Source organism: Contarinia nasturtii, unplaced genomic scaffold (assembly GCF_009176525.2).
Source record: "Contarinia nasturtii isolate CC-2019 unplaced genomic scaffold, AAFC_CNas_1.1 Cnas_scaffold_285, whole genome shotgun sequence".
Classification (NCBI taxonomy): domain Eukaryota; kingdom Metazoa; phylum Arthropoda; class Insecta; order Diptera; family Cecidomyiidae; genus Contarinia; species Contarinia nasturtii.
In genome coordinates, this window is record NW_022197640.1 from 2,617,604 (window position 1) to 2,641,041 (window position 23,438).

Consider the following 23,438-nt stretch of genomic DNA (forward strand, 5'->3'; position numbering starts at 1 on the left):
GCGAAAATCTCTCGTATTTTAAATGGCAAATTTGGTCGTTGGCAACTGTAAATAGTATTTAAATATATCAAACACACTTGCCTTTCTTCCACTACGCTTTGTGTTTATTTCTTTTCTTTGCTCTTTATTTCACTTATGCATCGCATTGAAACAAACATCACAGGCCCATTATTATGTCAAATCATAAAAAACACACACTACCAAAGAAATTTATGCAATGTGATATAGCCTGTATCATATACAGTCATTTTAATAATAACATTTTCTTATTCTCATTTTCTATTTTTACCATCGTTTCAGTTGGTGTTTTTGCATATTTTGAATGAACGACCTCTCGTGATTTTGGGATTTTTTTTTCTTTAAGTCAAAGAACAAAGGAAGAAAAAGTATCATTTGAGAATACTCGGAGTGGTGGAACTTGTAGATACAGACAAATACCAAACATTCAACGATATCACCGGTAAACGATCTTCAGACTTCATTTATTTTTTTTTGGCAACGAAAGGAAAATAAATCATTACCTGCAGCCGATAAGCACCAGACATTTATGGAAATTGATTGGTTTAACAACAAAATGTGAAAAAAAGCAGCAGCCAACACTATAAGTAGAATATTAAAAATATATCGAGAAAGAGAAACACGATTCCGTAAATTGTGCTACATTCATATCAACTGCAGCAGTTACTCGTAAAAACTCGCATTAGTTCTATTATTTTAATGAATTAATTTAAGAGAAATAAACGGCAATCGCCAAGTGAAAAAAAAAAAAGAGAACTTGAGTGACACTTTTTCTAGTCGGCTGCATTTCTCGAGGCTGTTACGTTGAGTGAAAGTGCGAAAGCTTTATGCGAAGTCGACCTACACACAAACAAACACGGACGTACGCATCCAAAGTGCTTTCTTTACATTACCTTGTGTGAGTGTTTTTTTTACTTCTAATTGAAAGCGTGCGAGAGTGAACCGAGATCATCATAATCATAATCATCATCCAGCAGTAAATTGTGCATAAAAAGAAACTCTAAAAAAAGAAGAAAAAAAGCAGAGAAAAAAGCAACACATAAAGTGCATGACAAGCAACGTCAACATAAGGAAAACATCAACGCAAAATATTATTGCATTTGTATGTTAATTATATGGAATTATCATAAATGAAAAAACGCAAGAGAATATCATCTGAAGTGCTGAAGCAAGGAAGCCGCGTTGGTTTATGTTATACGTATTTTGGTTCGGTTTCATCCAGCCATAGTTGATTGAATTTCATTGGAATATTGCGTGCGAGGCGTATTATGTGATATGATCTAGTTGTGAATGTGAGTTTGTCTCTTTGTAAAATCGAAAGCACAACACTGGTGTGAACTGATTGCATATACCGCAGAGAAATAAAGCACACGAGGCAAGCAGTCAATAGTAACGAAGACGCTATCGCTTAACTTGTGATAAATTGTTGTGGATACAACAGCACCTAACACCACCACCACCCATAAACAATTCAATCTCAGAAAGCGCATATTTAAACGTATCGTATATATCGTTATATGCATATCGTTACGGATAAGTATGCCATATTGTGTTATGTCATTACATCAACTTGATAGCTATTATTACCACTATTATCACTATCATCATCATTGGCATCGACACACGAAATGGACATTCTCATTGTATGTCGATAAATGTTTATAATATATATGCGGCATACGTGTATGTTTTGATATGGCATTTTAACTCATGCTTAAGAGCTCGCGTTACCGATTCTAATCGCAATGCCGTTGTACAACTAACAAACCATGTTCATGTATTATAATTGTGAAAAGAACAACACAAACCGAACCGAAACCGAACGAATATTGATAAATTGATGAATTTGCTTTCCATATTGTCATTATCATCGTATTGTGTATCATTGATATGGGAATTATGCTAATTAAATAAATCTATTGCATCAAATGGTTTAATTGAATATGCAATAACATACTTTTATGAACCGCAAAGAAAATAAAGGAGACGAGAAAAGTGAAAAATTGACGACATAACATAAAACAAAAGAAAACGGTTTTTGGAAAGAGGCGGGTGGAGATTAGTGTGATTGAAGGAGCAAAACGATGGAAAGACATCGGCGACCGCCCGGCGATGTTGAAGAGGCATTATCATCAATGCTATGGACACCATATCAACGTAGCCCATCTGATTCATCAGATGAAGAGAGCGAATGCAATTTGCGCACACAAAATAACACCAGCAAATTGCAAACAAAAATTACATCCACTGACTTGTATTCGATAACCGATCGACATTTATATTCGAAACCGGTACGATATCGTGGCAATTTTACGTCAAACTACGGATACTTTGTACCGAAAACATACAATAGCTTAAATTGTGAACTACCTTCGTACGAGCACATTGAAAAGGAGCGCACATTTGGCAGCTATTTCTTCAGCGGTTTTAATACGGATCGCATAAACAATGCCAATAATTCGAATAACATTAGTTTTGATAATGCTAACAATAATAATAGCATTTATAGCAACAGCATCAACAACAACAATAACCTCGGACACAACAGCTGCAGTAGTAGTGGCAATAATAACAACAACAACAACCTCAACACCAGAAATAATAATGCAAATTGTCCGTCAAATGGCATATACATGATACATGAGCATTCAAAGTGTCCAACATCGATGGTGCATTCATTCACTGATGACTTTCTTCAATACCAGGTAAATAAATCATTTCAAATTGCATGCGTGTTCCTATTTTTGCCAAATTATCTTTTTCGATGCGCGAACGTGCAAGCGCTCAACCGTAACGACAACTATGACGACGAATCACTTCCGCTGAAATATGCCTTCCATTGTATGTTATCACATTTATGCACATTGGCACCGTAATGATTCATGAATACAATGCGCAATGGATATAGTGTGCCATTTAGACCTTTTTGATTTGCATTAGATTTGCGATTGTGTGTGTGTGTGTGTGTATGTATGCACACCAATGTGTCCATATTATTCTTTTTTTCTTCCGTCTTGTTTTGCCAGTCTCATTTATTTGCCTCTCTTTAAATGTAACTTCCATTGTTTTTATCGTTTTCCAATCCACCAGGTCCGATTCTTTTAAAGGTAAATGTTCACGAACCTTTATCGTTACTTTGGTGCCAATGTGCAACATTTTTGAAGTAAAAAAAATTACTTTGTAGAAATTGTGTACGTAAAGAATAATATGGAAAGGAGTTCACTTGAAGTGAAACAAAAAAGTGCTTACTCTTTCAACAAATTAGGCACCGTTTTTCTTTTTTCCTTCGTTTTCAATGTTTGAAATTGTTTTGTAGTCGGTTTTTTTTACTATTCAGATTATTATCAGGTTCAGAAAGACAAAGTGTAATGATAAGAAAATCCACTTAATATGCGCACAGAGAGCACAATGTTTACAAGGTTCAACTCGTCGATGGCATCAGCCCGTCCAAAATGCGATTTATTTTTATGACTTTTGTTTTGACATTTCTTTTTCGTCTTGAGTACAGTAATTAAAATCACAATTGAACGTTTTTGAAGTGCAAAGGTATACTATATCGGTTTGTTTATCCGTTGTAACACAACTCGTCTTCGGATGATGTCTTATTTATTTATTTTGTTTTTCTTCATTTTCAAGCGTTGATATACCGAATGAAATTGCAAATTATTTGTGTTTAATTTAAAACAATTGACATTGGGCGACTCTCATTTCAATTGGAAGAGAACTCGTTGAACAAACAACTGAATGAATTGAAGATTTAATCATTGCGCTGAGTTTTTATTATATGCTATGTCGAGGGTAACATCGTTATAATATTTGTTGTCTCATTTCATAGTATTTCTAAAAGTGCATAAAACATTCGGTGTGCAAGTACAGTTAGAATTCGGTTTCCGCTATAGCTATAGATAAAAATAAAACGCAAAATACAATCTCTAAATAACAGTAGGAATGCACGCATTCTTCATAGATGTGAATGGCGATCAAATAATAAATATTCCATGTAATTGTCTTCTTCGGCTAAGTCTTCCACGGTAAAAAAAAACACGGCTTGCTGGTAATCTTCAAGAAGCAAAAAAAGAAACGACTGCCGAGCTAAAATGAGTCGCTATGTAATATCTAAGAGAAAGGGAAAAGAAGCAAAAGAACGCACGCGTTGCGTATTTATTTCACAGCCGATTAAATTTTGATTTGGTTGCCTCTTTGTTTCTTTCTTCATTATTTCCGTATTACTTTTAAATGGTAATGAGTAATTATGCTTTATGCATAAGTATGTTAGAAGAAGATAAAAAAACACAAATAAAAGGCCGCGTTCGAAATCGGCGAATTAGAAGGAGAGAGAAAAAGTAAGCGAATGTAAAAATGTAGTGGAAATTTAAGTAAGACACAGTAACTACAATGCAACATATTAACAAGATAACAGTTTTTGTGTTAGTATATGAACCAAAGAAGGCTCCGCAAGTATTTGTACATACACCAAACTGCGCTTCAAACAAAATGATTTCAAACGCTACCTAGACACTTCGATACACGCAATGCCGATTTTATTGCGCATAAAGTCGCAAATATAATAATAGTTTATTACTTCGTTTGTTTTGCTCTCTCTCTCTCTCTCTCTCTCTCTCTCTCTCTCTCTCGTTTCTATCCCTTTCTCTCCTCAATGTGCAATGTACAATATTGTAATAGCAATTTTTACCTCTGAATGGTAAAATAAAAATCACCGACGAAACCATTTACCAATGAATGAAAAAAAAACCACACACAACTCACATACAAAATTACAATAACTTATTCATCGCTTGCAAAGCCATAATATTTGCAATCAAAATGTGTTCGGGTCAGAAAAAAATGTCTTACAGTAGATAATAGGTGTATGAGCAAGGGAAAAAACATTTGCTCGCAAAAACAAAAATTCAAAACGGTAGACATTGTAGCGGACATCGCATATGATAGCAATGACCATGCATGTGCAACTAGAAAAATTAAATAAAAAAATTGAGTGCATTTCCTTCATTAATTCGGTAATAGTTGTTTTTTTTTTTTTTTTCAAATCGTATCATTCATTCTTGGAAAACCGTATTTCGGTGAATCGGTTGTAAATGCGAAAAATGTAAATGTTCAGTCACGTCATAAAATCCAACCGAAACCGATTTCCATTGGTGAATAAACATAAAACAAAAAACATTCAACAAATGAACTCAATCGTCTGCAGTCAAACCGTATTACGCATAACGATATTAAATTGTAGTAAACATAAAAAGAATTTGCCGCAATATCGCATCATAAAATTATACTTCCCTGAGATAATTTCGTCGGCCGAAAGCCAACGCACAATCCAAATGAAAATCAAAGGCATCGAAAATCATTTCCATTTTTATGTTCAATGCTTCTTTTTTTTTTCATTTTAATTCATTTCATTTATTGAGACTCCGGCAAAAATGTATGTGCACATTAAAGCGAAACAAGGTGAAATGAGATTTAATGAAGAAAGACACATATACACATACATATTGCGATCGTTGTAGAAAGAAAAAGTATAACATTCTCATTTTTATCAATAAAACACACATAAATGCATTAATTCCTTCAGATACAATGTTGAATATATTAAAAGAAATTCCGAATTGTTTGAATAGATGGATGAAAGCAAGCAACATGAAAAGAAATGAAATGAATTGAAATGAGAGCGTAAAAAACGCTATTTTCACATTTAGGTTTACTTTTTTTCTCGTCTTCTGTGGCTCATACCGGCATTCAATTCAACATTAACATTTTGACCCAATAAGATCTGTCGTTCACACCCATTTAATTATGCAAATCGGTTTTTGATAAGCAGCAACGAAACAATTCAATTTCGTGAATAGTTCATTGATCGTCGCTTTTGTGATTTTTCGTGCGGCAGCTATAGCCGTTAAGTTATTTATCGTTTGCGCGGGTGGTTTTTAATTTTTTTTTATTTGAATTAGAATAGGATTTACGATTTTTTTTAATTAAGGTATAACGAATACGAAAATTTACCAATTTATTATTATTGATATCGATTTTTTTTATTTCGTAAAATAGTTTCAAAATATGGATGAAAGATTGTCGACCCAAACTGCAGTATCAGCTGTTCAAAACTCTGATGCTCATTCGTCCGCATCGATAAATCGATTTTCGAATGACTTTAGCCTGTTGGATATTCGATTTTTGACCGATCATACAGCATCAATAGACGAAACAAACCGAAATCTAAATTCAAGATCAGGCGAAACAATACAATTAATGTCGACATCGCCCAACACCGAATCATCTGTGATACGAAATACAAATAATTGTACAAATTCCATAAATGCAGTTGTTGCTGGTTCTTGTGTTGTTGGTCAACATCGACGAAATCGTGACGAAGATTTACCTGAGCGGGTCAGTAAACTCAATAGAACGACTACCAACGATGCATCAATACAGGCAACACAGCACGAGAATGCGAGTGCGTTACGAACACGTGATACGTTATACGGTGTGCATAAGCATCGGAGAGTGGGGAACGATCGGGCATATTCGACAGCAGCAGCAACAGCAACAGCAACAACATCGACAATGTACACGATCAGAAATGAGACAACAATAAACGGTAACAGAGAAACAAGAGAAACGCAAACAACAACAGCAACAGCGGCAGCAGCAGCAACAACAACATCAGCAATGACGACAACGAATGGATCGTCGCTTGTAAACATTGGATCGAGTCAAGCGCTGTTCAGTCGTGATCGGTTATTCCATGCAAGCGTATCATCTACGGCGCATTCTTTTTTCGATTTGTTTAAATTTAGTCGAAATAGTGAAAGTAATATACGTAATTTAAGTTGTTCTAATCGCGGAAATATTTTACAAAAAAATAGCTGTGTGATTGCGGCGATGCGACTCAATGTGCCTAATCAAGATTCAACAGCAGCTGTTGCTGCCAGAGAGCCATCCATTAGTGTTTCATCGACGCGAATCAATCGAATCGATAACAGTAAAACCATTGTAAATATATCGAATGCATACGATGATGGTTGTTCGTTGCCAACGACAATGACAGCGACCACAACATCGACATCGTGTTCATCTGCAAGTCATATTTTTGAAAATGGAACACTTCTGGGTACCATTGTATCACAAGCACAGCCAAGTCTTACAATTCAAGTGAATCAAAACTCCGAACATCAGTCGCAACAAACGCAGGTAATTGAGCATAAATTCTATGATTCCATAATGGCATTCAGCTGGAGTCATTGTTTAATTCGATTGTGTTGTGGTGCATGGTTTATTTTTATATTATTTTTCCATGTACCTTTGTTCTGTGGTTAGTTTTTTCTCTCTCATCTATCCAGATTTCATCATCATCGTTCGTGCATTTCATAAAATGTCATACAGTATTTTCCGCTTGCACAAATCAAATATTTACATGTGATTTTTTTCTTTTTTCTTCTTTTTTTCAATGTTTGGCTCGCCCGACGTGTTTCGATTCGTGATTGGATGCATTGATGGATGTGGATACATTTTCCGATTTACAATTGATTTACAATAAAATTCAACCACAACAGCAAAACGAACAAACTCAACAGGTGAACTTTGTTAGTTATCGTGCGGTACCCGTGCATGTGGTTAATAATAACAGCAGTGATTCGCAAAATAAGAATAGTATCGATATTCGTAAAAGTGATAAAACCAATAGCATCAACGACAACGACCAACAAAATTCGATGCAATCGCAAACGAAAATCCACACCAATTTGAGTGAATCAAGTGAAAAATGTGATAATATTGAATTTATCGATGAAAATACAACAAATTCAAATGCAAATACAAATACAAATACGAATGGTAATGTGAATGGATGTGTAGTACTCAGTGATGGGGTACAAAGTGGATTTGTGAATTCAAATAGTGGTAACAGTAACATGATTAGTGTAACGGATAATACAAATAACTCAAGCCCCAACAACCATACGAGTCAAGTACATTTAAATCAACACCGTACATTCACATCAACCGAAGCACAAACGGATAATTTACAGCAGCAGCCACAGCAGCAGCAACCCAATCAAAATCAGGATGAGGCGCATCGACAACAAAGTCAATTGACCGATTGTCCATTGATTGAATCAACAGTCAAAAATAGCACAAAGCCAAATCATTCGCATAGTCGACGTAATGGCAATGAAAATGAGGCTCAATCGAGCCGAGAGCAACGACGTCGAGAACGTCGTGAACGTCGTCAACCAAGAAATGCTCGTCAACATGTGCATCCACCAAATCAATCAATGACAGCAACGGCAGCAGCCGCAATGCATTCGCATCATTCGAATTGCGAAATTTTACCTGATATTTTACACAATCATGTAATCAGTCATCCTCCACCATATACAACGCTTCCAATGCCTAGCCATTGCCAAATCAATGCTGCCTCGGTTCTGACTCAATCGCCTCCGCCATCTGTACTTGTACCTGGTCCACCACCATCCGCTCTTATACCCGTTGGAATTAGCGACGATGGTCGATACACATTCCCATTGCCAATAATGAGACGGTAAGCATTTTTTAAAATCTTTTTTGAAATTTCATAGTACAAAATAGATTATACGACCCGTGCACCGATTGATTTAGTGTGTGTATATATTCAATAACGCGCGAAATGTTTTGCGTTTCAATTCGATTCGATTTGGATAATTCGATATGCAAAGCATTTTTATTGGCATCGCACAATAGCACAACAAATGCAATGCACTGTAATTTGAATCGAATGAAAGCTTAACTCGTGCACAATACAAAATATCATTCAATTGAATCGTTATGCAGTATTTCAAGGACAATTTATAATTTACCTAATGCAATGAGAATTTTAAAGCTCATGGATCGAAAATGGGCAAAGTGGACCGACACTGAAATAGAAAAAAATAATTGTGAGCGAATTCATTTTGCGTATGATGAAATGTGAATCAATCCGTTGATTTATCGTATTTATTGCTGTTTCTTCCCGTTTTTCGTTGTTATGTGATATTTATGCATATAATATTAACTTCAAATTCAATGGAATCGTTTGTTCGCTACAATAGGATCGATTTTCTATAACAACCAAAGCATTCAGTGATCATTTTAATTTTGTCAAACGTGTATTGCTGAGAAATCTTTGTGAAACGAGATATAAAAATCAATTCACTCGTTTATTGTGCGACGTTGTTTTTTTTACATCTTTCAATGTTTATTCAATTTTTTGCGGAAGTGTGTGCAACGGATAGAGTGTCAGTGATTCAACAACAACAAGAGATTTTTTAAAAAAGAATGAAAGAATAAAACAACAACAAAAACAATCGAGAAAAACTGAAGTTGTTTGAAAAAAGAAGCATTTTTCTCTTCTGAGTGATTTTGTTATTGCAGTTGAATGAAAATAATTCGCCGTAAGCACTTTTCAACTCGTTCGGGTGACATAATATTAAGCATTGACTGTTTTAATTAAGTCGTATCGTGTATCGTTGAAAGCGAGAGAAAAAAAAAGTCACGCGAAAAGATTTTGAATATGAGGTACTCACAGAGAGACTATCACTGCAAAGAATACAGAGAAAAAAAAACAAACATTTTGAGTGTGCAAAGAGACAAAGACGAAATGCATGCAAACACAACAAAACAGATAAAGACGCGATTTATTATTGGAACCACTTCTAGACAACTTTTAAATGAAAAACTAAACGTGCTCACAATAGGGAATCATATTCTGTTATGATGAAACAACACAACAAAAATACAATAATGCATTCACTATTAATGACAACACGAAAATATATAGGTCGAATTACGATGACGATGAAGACACGATTAACAAGTAAAACACCGAAATGAAAAGAGAATGATATGCTATACAATGCAAAACGGTAAATTTGCCACATATTTGCGGATAAGAATACGCCGATCATGGCGTAGAGAAGTCTGAGCATCCGAAAGAGCAGCACTAAGCCATACAATCGAGCAAAATCTAAAACAAAAAAAAGAAGCAAGCAACAGCATCAACACCGAGTAATCGTTTGTTCCTCTTAATTACGATTATAGAACTTGATGTCTTTCATCTTCGGTTTGCACGCGTTCTGCCATCGCTTCTTCTTTTCCAGAACTATTTTTGTTGTTGTTATTGTACTTTTCTCTCAGTGCACGATGGCGTTTTTCCATTTTATACTAGCTCCCATGCAGACACACACACTTTTTTTTATTCGCTCTCCTATTCTTTATTCATTTTGTTTCTGCTCAGAGCATTTTGTGCTTCAGTCTATGCTCATCTATGGCCGTGTGTTTATGTGTCGCTTTGATGACTTCAATCATCTTATGTCATTTTAAGCGGTTAGGCAATGTCTTTGTATATTCATTACAACAACTTGACAATAATAACAAAGAGAACTGAAAGAGAGAAAAATTCTTCGTAACCGCAAAGCACATTCTGAATTTTATACACTAACGGCTCTTCATAATATATGCCATATCTTTCATGTGGAAGTTCTTCGATGTTCGCTTACTAGTTCTTTCACTCATTCGACGCATACTTTATTTAGCCGATCTTTTTTTCATCGTTCATTTATTTATTTGTTTTTCTGTTGTTATTACTACTACTGTTGCTGATGCAGCTACTACTCTTGCTGCTATGCTTTGCATTCATTCTCTTTATATTGCTGAGAAACAGAGACGTTGTAAAGAAAGTATTTCAATTTGCGCAAGCAACAACACAACAACTCAATATTCTAAAAAATTAAGAAATGGCTTACTTTAGAAGCGTTAGCGACAACAACAGGATGCATATCAATTTAGTTGTTCCATATTTTGAAATTGTGCCAGTCCCCCCGATTCTTTTTTTTTAAGAAGCAAACAATTATTGCACCGATAAAAAAACTGATTGCATTACATTTGATTCGATTGCAATTGCATTTGGTTGCAATTTTATTGAGTGAACACTATATTCAAAAGTTGTGATTTGTTTGAAAAATAGTCACATTATCAAAATTCAATTGTACGAATATTGAAAAAGTTGAAAACTTCGTACACAATGAAAATTGTTGTCTTCGAATCATTTAAAAATATTTTAAGAAAGAAAGAGACAACTAGAGAGTGAATAGAAGAAATTCGAATTGAAAGATGTTCAGAAAATTGAAAAAAAATGTACCGTTGTGTGCAGAATTTGTGTATCATTTTTGTTGTGATGTTGTGTTCGATTTTTTCCCGTTCGTTTGGACATGCCAACGTTTTGTGTTCTTTCCATTGTTTTGAATGCGATAGAGTTTGTTTGTCATAACCGTTTTTCGAATATTTCTTTCGCATTTCATTTGGAATCGACCATTTTCGATGCCATTTATATCGTTCATTGGTGGTAATAAATTTTACATTTTTACAACAAATCGTACCTTATAATTGTGAATGTTTTAAGCTCTAAGCGTGAGATACAATATTTCAGTCGATTTTCCTTGTGGCTGTTGAATTTAGCAGTACCATCACACAATAAGAAAGTTTTTTCATCTGTGTAATACAAAGGCCCGACACAAACATACAGTTTTGATCACGACACAAACAATCCCAAATGAAAATGCACAAATCAATGTGCATCTAAGCATCATTTGTATGTTGTTCGTATGAATTTTGATTTCGATGCCATAACGACTGTGTTTGCATCACTGGGCGAATGAGCAAGAGAACGATGGAACGAACATCGGCCATACATATATTCGGAGAGCATATGACGGCGACAAAACAAATTAAAGCACAGATCTCGAACGGATTGGAGATTTTTGTTGTGTACCTTTATAAAATACATTGTAATATGACTTGATGGTGAAAGAAATGCCAAAAAATATATGAGACAGACATAGTTAAGTATAAAGCAGCAAATATAATAAAATAAAATCAGACAATTATGGAGCGAATACGAACAGATGTATTTCGAATTGGCCAAGAGAAATACTAGAGAGCAAAGTGCGACTCTATCTCTCTTTCTCCCTATCTCATTCCTTCGGTGTGCAAGTAAACAATTTCATAAGAAATATTAAGGTTTTGTGTTCTTTGTTGGGTTAAGTTTTGATATTCTGGTATTGCCTGCCGAATGAAGAGATGCTGGCCAAAGATTTGCTGGCCGATCAAAATACGGAAAAACGTACAAGTAAAACGAAGCTCAGCAAAACGAGTTGACGGTTTCAGGCACAGAAGTGCAGCATATAAGCGATAGCATATGTGCTCAAAATATATTGTGCCAAATGTGTGTATACTAGTAAAAAGCGAGCGAATTCTGTTTGCAGAGAGTTAAGCGCGCGCGCGTGAGTTAAAACTCAAGCTTAAGTAAACGAGTAAAATAAAAAATATTGTATGCTGCCTTCCTCTCTCTTTTCACATCCACCGATAATAGGTTGTTTTTGTTGTTGTTTTTGTCATTCTGTGTACTTTGTGCTGACCGTTGTGTTATTTGTACTTGACAAAATGGTATATTTTGCAACCCACATTTTTTGCACTGTGCACATCTATATATATATAGCTTTGGACGCTCGCTTGTGTTTTGGTGTCATTGTTATGTTGTTTTTTCACTTACGTCAAATCTTTATTTTATTCTTTTATTTGTGCTCGGAATCATGCATCTATACTAGTTTGCTTTCTTCGAACGTTCGGATGTTTTATTTAACGTTTTGTATTGAATGCGTGTTGTTGTTTCGTTTAATGCTTTCTTTCCTTGAGTCAGTACTAACACATTGGTGTGTGTGTGTATGTGTTATTTCTTCTGTCGTGTATTGATTGTTATTGGTAGATGGTATTATTCTCTTTTTTCGGCTTTCAATTCACTTTATTCACTATCTCCTCGAATCTTTTGCCATCCACCTATGAATGGAATGAGTTGAAACGTATGTATGGCAAAAATATATTGATGCTGGATTCTGGAGCATACAGCAATGCATCTATGTGCGCTATATGCATCCGTAACATCAACAATTCTTTTTTGTTCAATGATAGTGCAACGAAGATAGAAAAGAAAGACAGAAAATTAAAGACAACGAAAACTTGAACGATCACACCGAATGCATTTCAATGTGAGTGTCGTATGTGTGGTTCATGCAACGCCTTCATTGCACATATTCACACAAACACAGAGTCATAATCAAAAAAAAATGTTGTATTTCTGTGATCCTGAAACAAATTTCATCTTTATGCACATGCATCTTGAACCGATACTATAAATATATATTTAACGATTGAGTGTGTGGCACAATGGCATGAAAATTTCGAAATACAAAGTCATCTTTGTTGGTGCTGACGCTGCTGCTGCTGCAAAAGAATAGAAAGAAGATGAGAAAAAGAAGAGAGATGAGAGCACAGAGAGCGAAACAACTGAAAAATTCAAACTCACTCCGAACCCAACAACATAGAATGAAAAGGAATCAAAACAACATCATGAAGACACTCAAAAGTGTAGGTACCAAATATGCGTATATATCGTAGACGAACCAAAATATAATACACAAGTTTAACGATCTGTTTTGTGTTCGTGATTTAACGAGCGCTCGCCCGAATGAGTGAGCCAAAGAAAACAAAACAGCCTCACATGCTATGCACACAAACGCATATTATAACTCGCATATCCATATTAGAGTTTTTTCCATCATTTTTCTCGAAATTCCGTATATGCGTGTTGCTATATTGTTTGAGAGGATGAAAAAAAGACCTTTGAAAAAACTACAAAAAATATAATAATGACGATGGTAGGAATGGCCGCAGAATGGTCTGGATGAAATAAAAAAAAAGATGTGTATAATACAATAGGCAAGTAAAACCGATTAAATTGATCATTGATTCATTTTTTTGGTGTTCTCTTTTGCCTCATCATTCTAAGCCATTGAATTCTCAACGCTCTCGCCGACTCGATCTATCTACCAATTCATTACATTTCAATTCGACAGAGAGAAGAAGAGGAGAAAACAGAACGACGTGAAGAAAACGATTCGAATTAATAAAGAGAAATTACCAGTTAGAACATGGCATACGATGTTTGAATGAGCAATCATGGCTCTGATTCAATAAGCGTTTTTATAGAAATCGTTTCCGCCGATGTATTTTCCCAATTTTTTTTTATCGTGTGTGTATGTATGTGTTTTCATTTTCCCTTTTTTTGTCTATTTTTATTCAACTCGTTACTATTAATGATCTAAATTATAATTTGATGTGAGTGCGCTTTTTGATATTTCGAAGGGCGAACAATGTGTTGCATACTGAATTGTGCGAGTGTGTGTATGCACACATCAAATATGCACGCCAGTTTAAATTTTTCGCATAAATGTGTATGATGCAACAGCACCGTGTAACAATAATAGGAAATAAATGCCGTGCCTGCCGACCGAGCAAATTTGAAAGAGAAAAATTGTATGAGCGAGTAAAAAGTACGACATGGAAGGCCGCCAATCGTTTCTATACCTCATTCTCGATCATTTTGAATTTTCTCATTTTGAAAATGTTCATGTGCGTTATGTATATGTGTAATTGTTCGTATGTGTGTGTGTGTGTATTATTCTTTTGTACATTGTTATTAGGCGAGCGCAATGTTTTTTCATGCTCTTTGGAAATTCTCATAATTTTTTTTTATTTCATTCTTAAAATCATTTCGAGGGCAATAAAGAGTCGTACACCACACCGACCGTCATTGTGTCGATAGATTCTCAAAATTTTAACATTGTTTGCAGGTCATAAATAAAGCCAACACATGTGGCTTATATAGATATGAGAGTACAATGTTTAGACCAAAATACACTCTTCTTATCCAGCACATTTAACACTGAAACTACAAACTACACAAAAGTTGTGCAGAAATCGGATCAACTTCAAAAACTAAACAAGAGAAAAACAAACGAAAAATATCGACAATAACAACTCGCCATCAGACTCTTCTTCCAATGGAAGTGAACATAAGATAAAACTGTACGAAATGCATTTGTATCTGTTGACCTGATGAGATTTTTAGTTTTTCTGGTAGCACATTTAAGTTGACAGCTTTGCTGTTTATCGGTGATAGAAAACTTAATAATTGTAAAAGAAAAAGGCGCAGTTTGTGATTTTTTCCTTAAATTCGATTTAACCTTTTTAACAATAGAAACAAATCAACGAAAATGTTTGAAAATAGTCCAAAGCACACAAATCGAATCAAGATCCATATAGCACCAATTGGCACATTTATATGTGTAAGAAGCAAAGTATTTGCCATTTGAAATGCAATTGACATTACGTTTGCCTTTTATAACATCTAATAAAAACAATTTCATATTCTAATGTGAACCACCGAACTTCGCATATTATTGTATAGCATTTATGTAGCCCACCTTATGCGATATATATGTTGTGATGGTAGAGATTAAATGATCGTGCTACTTCATGTTTTGCCGTGCTAACGATAAATTGTAAAAAGGCAAAGATTAAAATCACTTTGTGGAAATGTCATGAGTATGAAAGCGAAAAAACAGCCATATTCCATAAGCGTGAAGATTGTAAAAATTCGTATATTTTCAAAATAGATCTGGAAAACGATCGATACTATGGTACACCGTAAGTGCGCGTAAAATGTCGCTGATTGCACAGTGATACAGTTTCTATCCCGAAATAAATCCCACAACATATTTGAATGGAACACAACAGCGTTAAGATTACAATTTTAATATCAACGAAAGAAAACGTGAAAAAAAGCCATCACACACTGGACAAATTCAAGTTTAGCACTGGACATTAATATTTCAGTGGAAATCTTTTCGGTTGTTGGCTTCAAGATAAATGCTAAATCCCAAAGTAGCTTATGTGAGCTAAAATGTGAAAAAAAATGAGGCGAACCACAAAAAACCTCAACAAATTACACGTACTACGTTCATGAGATAGCGTCGAAACAAAAGCGGTATAAAGGCATTGGGCATTCAGTATCGCTATATTGTGCGAACCGAATAACACACCAAAAAACAACAACAACAATAATAATAATAACAAAAACACGGTGCCATCGAGTGCACAGTGGAATAGAAGCGCTCCAACATACACACGGTACGATATGATGACGATATGGCCGTCTCTCTTCAGTGTGCGCATTCTGTGTATTTTGTCAATATGTGTATGTACGGTTGAATGTGAGAGAGAAAAGCCGTCGCCGTCGTCGTCGTTGCTTCGGTCGTCGCCTGCACACACAATCACATTTGTTCTAACACATAGCCATGCACATATTCTGTATTCAGTCGGGTACAACCAAACCAATGCCCGTCGTCTCCTTTTAGTTTTGCTGTTATACTTGAACAGATAAACATTAAAACTTTTATTCTGCCACATTGAGAGCAGCCACACTGCTTGATTGTGAAATTGTAATAGTTTGATTTTATTTTGTTATATATTCATTCTGCTCTGTTCGGTTGAGATTCGATATTCCTGTTTCGCTTTCTCTCCTGTGTGTATTCTCGACGGTGTTTTGATGTTTGTCGAAAAGAATTATTGAATGATACGCGCATTTCTCTTCAAGTGTTGATGCTGTCACCGTTTCTTTTCCACATATTATACTATTGACAAAAAATAGTGCGTTCTTCGAAACCGAAAAGCTGAAATATAACGCGAAAATATAAATAATTCTAGTTCAAGTCCGAACCGATTGAAGAGCCAAACCCCATAAAGTCCAATTGGCCAAACTAAAACAATAGAGACAAATCGAAAGAGAACTTAAAAGAAGAAAAAAAAAACGCAACATCACTGTGTATGTGTATGAATTGTTATAATTCAGAATTGTATTGTACATTCGCATGCACTGTTTTCATCAAATTGACAGACGGCGTTTTGTATTCAATCGTAAATTCAGTTGCAAATGGAAACGAACAAAATTTTATGCTGAAAATCGTGAATACCGCAACAAAAAATCGGATAAAAGTGTAACAAATCGATTCGGCGTCAAGTGTAAAGTAGTAGATCATAGACGGAATAAAAGGATTGTGTATTGTCTGTACTGTAAGACTTCTTCACTTGCGATACCATCAAACTAGTTTGGCATTTCGGCAATATATTTCATGCTGAATGTTGAATGGTTCGCTTGAACAATTGATAATTGTAAGTAAGAATTAAAAATAAATTCGATCATTTTATTCGAAATGGATGAACGAAGACAACGATGAGTGCAGCATGAAATGAAGAAAATACACCGAAAAAGAAAAAGAAGAAAAAACGAAAAGAAAAAAAAATGTGCATTGAATCAACAAAGAGCTAGAATACAGAGATACATATATTATTTTTCTTCGCGCGACCAAAAGAGAGCGAAAGCGATTATTGCACTGCAATGCGAACAAAGTGCGAGGGAGAGAACCATAACTAAACTCATTCGCCTCTGTTTTTTTTTTACTCAATTTGACATTCACCATTTTTGTATTAACAATCCAATATACTACATAGACTTCACATAGACAGTAACTCTCTACCACAGACAACGCATGTAATCGCGCGCATGTGTAGCACAAATGCCATATCATACATATTCTCTATGCTATACACAACGATTTTGACAGTAACATGTACAACAGTAAACTCAAGCACATCGTACACACAGGCAAGATTCTTCTTCTGGCCAGAAAATGAACATGGTATATCCAGGGAAAAACGACGTCGAATTGGTAAAAGAAAAATCAACCAACGAACGAATGAACGAAAACGTCTTTTGTATTCTTTTTTTTTGCTCGCCGCTTTGCCGTTTTTGTTTTTGTCTTAGCTTTATATTTATGGCTATGCAACAATTTATATATTTATATACATATATATAGATAGATTGAGACTCTGGCTGTGCCGTGCCGTGTCGTAAGATGCTTTGCCACAATACAATGTATGGCATACCCATGACATACACAGACCGTAGTACACACTTCAATCTGATGTGCATATTCTCAGTATCATTCAACTATATATATATATATATATCATTTAACGTTGCTGCACAGACATTGTATACGTTTTCTTAGCCAGCCAGCCAGTCAGCGAGCCAACGAACCGAACTGCCTTTTCGATCGAATAATATACGTGTATGCCTTGTTGTTCTCTAAATAGTCGCGCACTTTACTAAATACAAAAATACAAAATACACACAGCACACACAACATCGTCGACAAAATAAAAAGCCAAAGTTAAAGCCGTTCGTTTTTAGTTATTTTTGATTTGTATGTGTTTATTATTATTATGTTGTGTGTGTTTTGTTTTTTTTTTGTTTGTTTCACTCGGTTCTTCTTTTTCTCATTCTCTGCCGATTTTTTTTTTGGTTTTGTTATTCTTATTATAGTTGGATGGTTTTTCGTGTCTTAATGTTTTTCCTCCTCGTTCAGTTTCTTCGTTTGAATTATTATTTCTTTCGCTGCTCTCTATTGCAAGCATTCAATTCTTCATTCTCGTTGAATCATTCGTTTTCATGATGATTACTTCTTTAGATCTGTACGTTTTCTGAAAGGAAGAAGAAGATCAGGAAAAAACTGTGAAATGTTCAATGGTGAAATCGTTGTTATTGTCGTCGTCGATTCATGCACTTTTTTTTTCATTTCTAAATATATAGATGTTTGTTTGATTTCGATTTCTTCATTTTCTCGTTTATAATTCCCTTCATTTCGTTTGCACTCGATCGAAGTCAAAAATGAAACTGATGATAATATCAACATTTCAGTGAAGTATATATCTTGTGTCTCTTTTCTTTCTTTTTTCGTTTATTTTTGATTTGTAGCTGAGAATCAAGTACGAAATAATCGCACAGCTAAAAATCACATACGATCGCAAATCAGCGTATAAGTGTGTGTGTGAGAGAGTTTCAACGCCTGATCTTATCGAACCAACATGGATTTGGTTATAAAGAATGACAGCAATGCATTGAATTTCTTTCCAAATTATCAACAAATTGGTGCTATAGCTTCGAATTTCATTCAGGACAATATCAACTATGTGAAATTGAATCCAGCAGACTCATATCAAAATCGGCACATAGCGGCCGCGGCTGCAGCTGCTGCTGCTGCATCAGCGGCAAGCATTGTACCAACATCGGTTTTACCGAACAGTGTTGCACATCATCAACATCATCATCATCATCAGCAGCAGCAGCAACAGCAGCAACAACAACAACAACAGCCACAACACCCACCACCGAATATAGTTGGCGGTACAACAACAAATGTGATTACAGTGGCCCAGCAGCACAAATGCACCATTTGCGATAAAACGTTTGTCGATGACAATCGTCTGATGATCCACATGAAACGACATTCCGACAAAAAACCAACATCATTCGAATGTACAATTTGCTTCAAGACATTCAGTCAACAGGGCAATTTGAAGACACACTATCGCATTCATACGAACGAGAAGCCGTTTCAATGTGACATATGTACCAAGGATTTTCGACAATTGAGCGGTCTCAAAGCCCATCAACGCACTCATCTCGATTTTCGGCCATTTCGTTGCACAACATGTACACAGGAATTCCATCAATCGAGCGCATTGCGTGCGCATAAATGTCCAAACAAAGTCGAACCAACGACATCCCATTTGGATGGAAATGGTGGTGTACAGGATTTAATGGCCTATAAAATGCTTCAACGCTTGCCGGGCGGTGAAAAAGTATTGAAAAAATCAAAATCAAAACGGCAACAAATCGATGAACAAAATCCAAATCGTGTTGTTAAAATTGAATACAATCCAGAAGATGGTAATTTATCATTCAATTGCGATCGATGCAGTCGAAAATTTAAGCGACGTGATCATTTGGATATTCATATGTTGATTCATACGAATACGGCACAATTCTTTGAATGCACAATGTGCGACAAAAAATTTGTTCAATTAGGCAATTTAAAAACCCATTTGCGCGTTCATTCGGGCGAAAAACCATACCAATGCTCGTATTCGTATTGTGAAAAAGGTTTCCGCCAATTGAGCGGTCTTATAACACACGAACGGATCCACAGCGATGAAAAACCATTTCAATGCAATGCATGTGATAGAAGATTCAGACAGCTGAGCGGTCTCAATTCGCACATATCGCACTGCAAACAACTTTTGAAAAATTTCTAAGCGTCAGGATGCTTGTCTTTTTTTTCGTAGCTAGTAAGCTAGCATTCTATGTTTATATGGCATACTAAAATCATATAATATAATAAAATGATTCAAATCCAATCAAAAAAGAAAGAAAATACCCAATTGAATATCATACGCAAAAAGGTTGGAATTATTTTTAAAGCTAATTGATGAAATGGAATACAGGAATACCGGTGACCGATGCGGAATATTTGAATTAAATTCATGTCATTTTGCAATTATATGTAGAAAAAGTGCTATTAGAGTGAATGCCCATACCAATAATATAAATTAAGAATAATGAAAGCAGTCAACAAAAATAAAGAAAAAATTAGCAAAGAAAATGTCAATGAATCGTTCGCCAATCTATACTAAATGGATGTTTTCTTCCAAACACGCAATTGAAAGTTGAAAAAAAGCGCGAACGAAAATATTTTTTACTTTATTTCTATGCAAATGACATTTACATCATTTTATAAGTTGTTAGCAATTAAAAGAAACACAATAATTATAACAAATATTAAGTTATATTGGAATTGAAATTGTGCAAATCAGGAAAAACAAACCTGGAAAAAAATAAACTCACAATTGAAGTTCGATGCAAAACGATAAAAGAGACAGAAACTAATCATCAAATAAAATGAAGCACATCTGAAAGTGATATACACATTTATTTTATACATTTTTTTTTGTTCTCAGTTTCATGGGATCCATACATTTTTTTTCTACTTTCATAATCGTCGTCTTTGTCTTCATATATACTGACCTTACAATACTCGATGATAGAAAACTTGAAGAGTGCTAGCGCTCATTTTCTTCGACAAACATTTTTCACTCAAAATAATCAAACATCTTATTTGCATAAAGAAAAAGAAAAGTTGTCATTCATTTTATAAAAACAAGCGGTTGAACTAATTGAGACTATGAACTTTAGTAGAAATCGGCCATATTATGTAATGGCTGAAAGGGACACAGCAAATATTGCTCAAAATGGGAGCAATTGAAGAAACTATCGTACTTCCGTCAATGAAAAAAACATTTTAAAAGAAAAATATCTGTTCTTCCGCGCGTCCTTGGATTGCAGAGTACTTAAAGCAATCTAGTATACTTGAAATCGGCCTGGAATTGCATCGATATGTACAAATAATTGAATTTTATTCAAATTTCATAATTTGTGCGACCAAACATCCGATTATGTCAATCAAATGTACAATGAAGAACATGAAATTGAATGAAGATGAAATCCAATTTACATTTATTCGAGTCGAAAAAAATGGAGAACATATTCACGATATGATCATAAATGGTATAGAATGCTCTAGTTTAAACTTTTTACTATTTCTTTAAAATATATATATACTAAATATACATATAACATGAACTATATGACATAGGTGCCAGCAACAGCAAAAGTGATTAACATGAATACATTTTCATTTTAAAATGTGTCATCGGAAAAAAAGGAAAAAGAGAAACAATATGCCTACTCAACCAACGCATAGCTAGTATCGGCTAAATAATGTTGTACAAATTCGAGATAAATAAATTCTAGACTTTCGATGAAAACTTAGATAAAAAGAAACGTATGTTTGCGTGCGTTTGAGATAGAAAGAAAGAAAGAACAAAAAGTGGAAGCGAGTAGAGTAATTTTACGATCGAAAACCATTAACACATTTTGCACCTAATATTCACATATATGCATATATATTTTAAACAAAAATATGTAGGGTGTGTTATATTCGCAATACGATGTTGAAAAAAAAACACTAACAAAACCTGTAGAATATTCCATGTGAAATTAAAAAAAAAAAATCACAACCACAACATTTCATAAGCATTGAATTTTCACAAGATGCTATGATAGCAATTGTACGTCGGCTATAGCACGTAAGCAAGCAAAAGCGACGACATCATACCGGAAGTCAAATTCAAATGCCATAAATTTTATAAGAATCAAATTGAGCGAAAAACATTTTAAATTTCAATAGATGGATGCAAACATCCAACTAAAACACACACTCACACACTCACAGAGCAAATCGAATCAAATCGAACGCATCGATAAAAACCAATTTCAGCCATCGTTGAACAACAGTAACAACAACATCTTTGCATCTTATACAAATCTAAAACTGAACTATAAAAGCTATTTTAATTTTAAACAAAACTATAAGCATAAGTGTTCTAATAAAAATGAGATCTTAAATTACATTACATTTGGGTTTTTGTGCATTTTTTTTTTGGGTTTTGTGCAACATAAGACTTCAAGCTTTTACCCTTTTCTCTAATTTTGGAATATCGCAAATGGTTTGTTTGAACAACTTTCCCCTCTGCCTCTATCTATCTCTCATATACTAAATACGATATTGTTTGTGGTGCAAATAAAATACAACAGCATTAACAAATTCAAAGACATAAAATACGTTTGAATGGATGAAAAGAACTTGAGCGTAGCTCCATTTTTTTGCACATTAAAAAAAAAGCGCGAAAGCAGCAGCAGTGGTAAATGGTTTTAAATGTTGCGAGTACTTTTGAATGACGATGCTTATTCATGGAACGATTTCTATGCTGTATCTCCTACCCGAAAAGTGTATACAGATTTGAATGATAGAATGTAATATATGCATGTGTATCGTGCACACTTGAATTCCTTTCAATACAGTTAAGTCAGTATCCTCCAAACGACTGACTGAATATTATGCTATCGGTAGGTTTTTTTTTTTGAACGATCATCACCCGGGAATATGTGTGCATGTACGTTGTTCAATATTTAAATCATTTACTAAATCACATTTTCCAATTTCTCGGTAAATGCACTAGAATGTTTGAATGCATTTCAACAAAGTGGCGTACGATGACGCATCTAAGATGCACATAGTAGGTTAAAATGCTGTTCAGCACATACAAAATGAAAGAAAAATAAAATCTCAAAGTGGATATAAGGTTTATACGATCTTAAGCGTAAGAACGTACATTACATTCGTACTACAACAAACTCCAATGACGCAGTATGAAGAGAGAACGAAATCGTCCCAATCAGCGAATATTGAAACAAAAAAGAAGCGAACAAATTAAGTAAACAAGCTTACCAATGTTTTCTATGATACACGTTGCATTGAGTACAACCAAAATGGAATATATATGTAGTATACCTTTTATTTGACTTTGTCCATTTCGAATTTGCACTTATTCTCATTTATGTAATGCTTTGATCCTACTTTGAATGTGTTTGGACAATATTGATTTTCTGGGCACATTGGAGTGATCGACCAGAGTGAGAAAACACACATACACAGAGAGAGAGAGAGAGAGAGAGAGAGAGAGAGAGAGAGAGAGAGAGA

At 34.8% G+C, this 23,438-nt stretch overlaps 2 protein-coding genes across 2 annotated transcripts in view; both read left to right on the forward strand.

Moving 5' to 3' along the window:
* The first annotated feature begins 300 nt into the window (after positions 1-300).
* The window catches only part of LOC116337363 (putative uncharacterized protein DDB_G0286901), a 110,093-nt gene continuing 86,955 nt past the window's right edge, over positions 301-23,438 (forward strand). Inside the window, exons 1-3 of the mRNA XM_031761844.1 lie at positions 301-2,723; positions 6,079-7,221; positions 7,584-8,569. Coding sequence (XP_031617704.1) covers positions 2,103-2,723; positions 6,079-7,221; positions 7,584-8,569 — 2,750 coding nt within the window. The 5' untranslated portion in view covers positions 301-2,102. The remainder of the gene's footprint in view (positions 2,724-6,078; positions 7,222-7,583; positions 8,570-23,438) is intronic.
* Positions 16,239-22,313, forward strand: LOC116337364 (zinc finger protein 260-like). The gene is made up of 2 exons (XM_031761846.1): positions 16,239-17,109; positions 18,755-22,313. The coding sequence occupies exon 2, from the start codon at positions 18,865-18,867 to the stop codon at positions 20,092-20,094; it is 1,230 nt and encodes a 409-aa protein (XP_031617706.1). The 5' UTR covers positions 16,239-17,109; positions 18,755-18,864; the 3' UTR covers positions 20,095-22,313.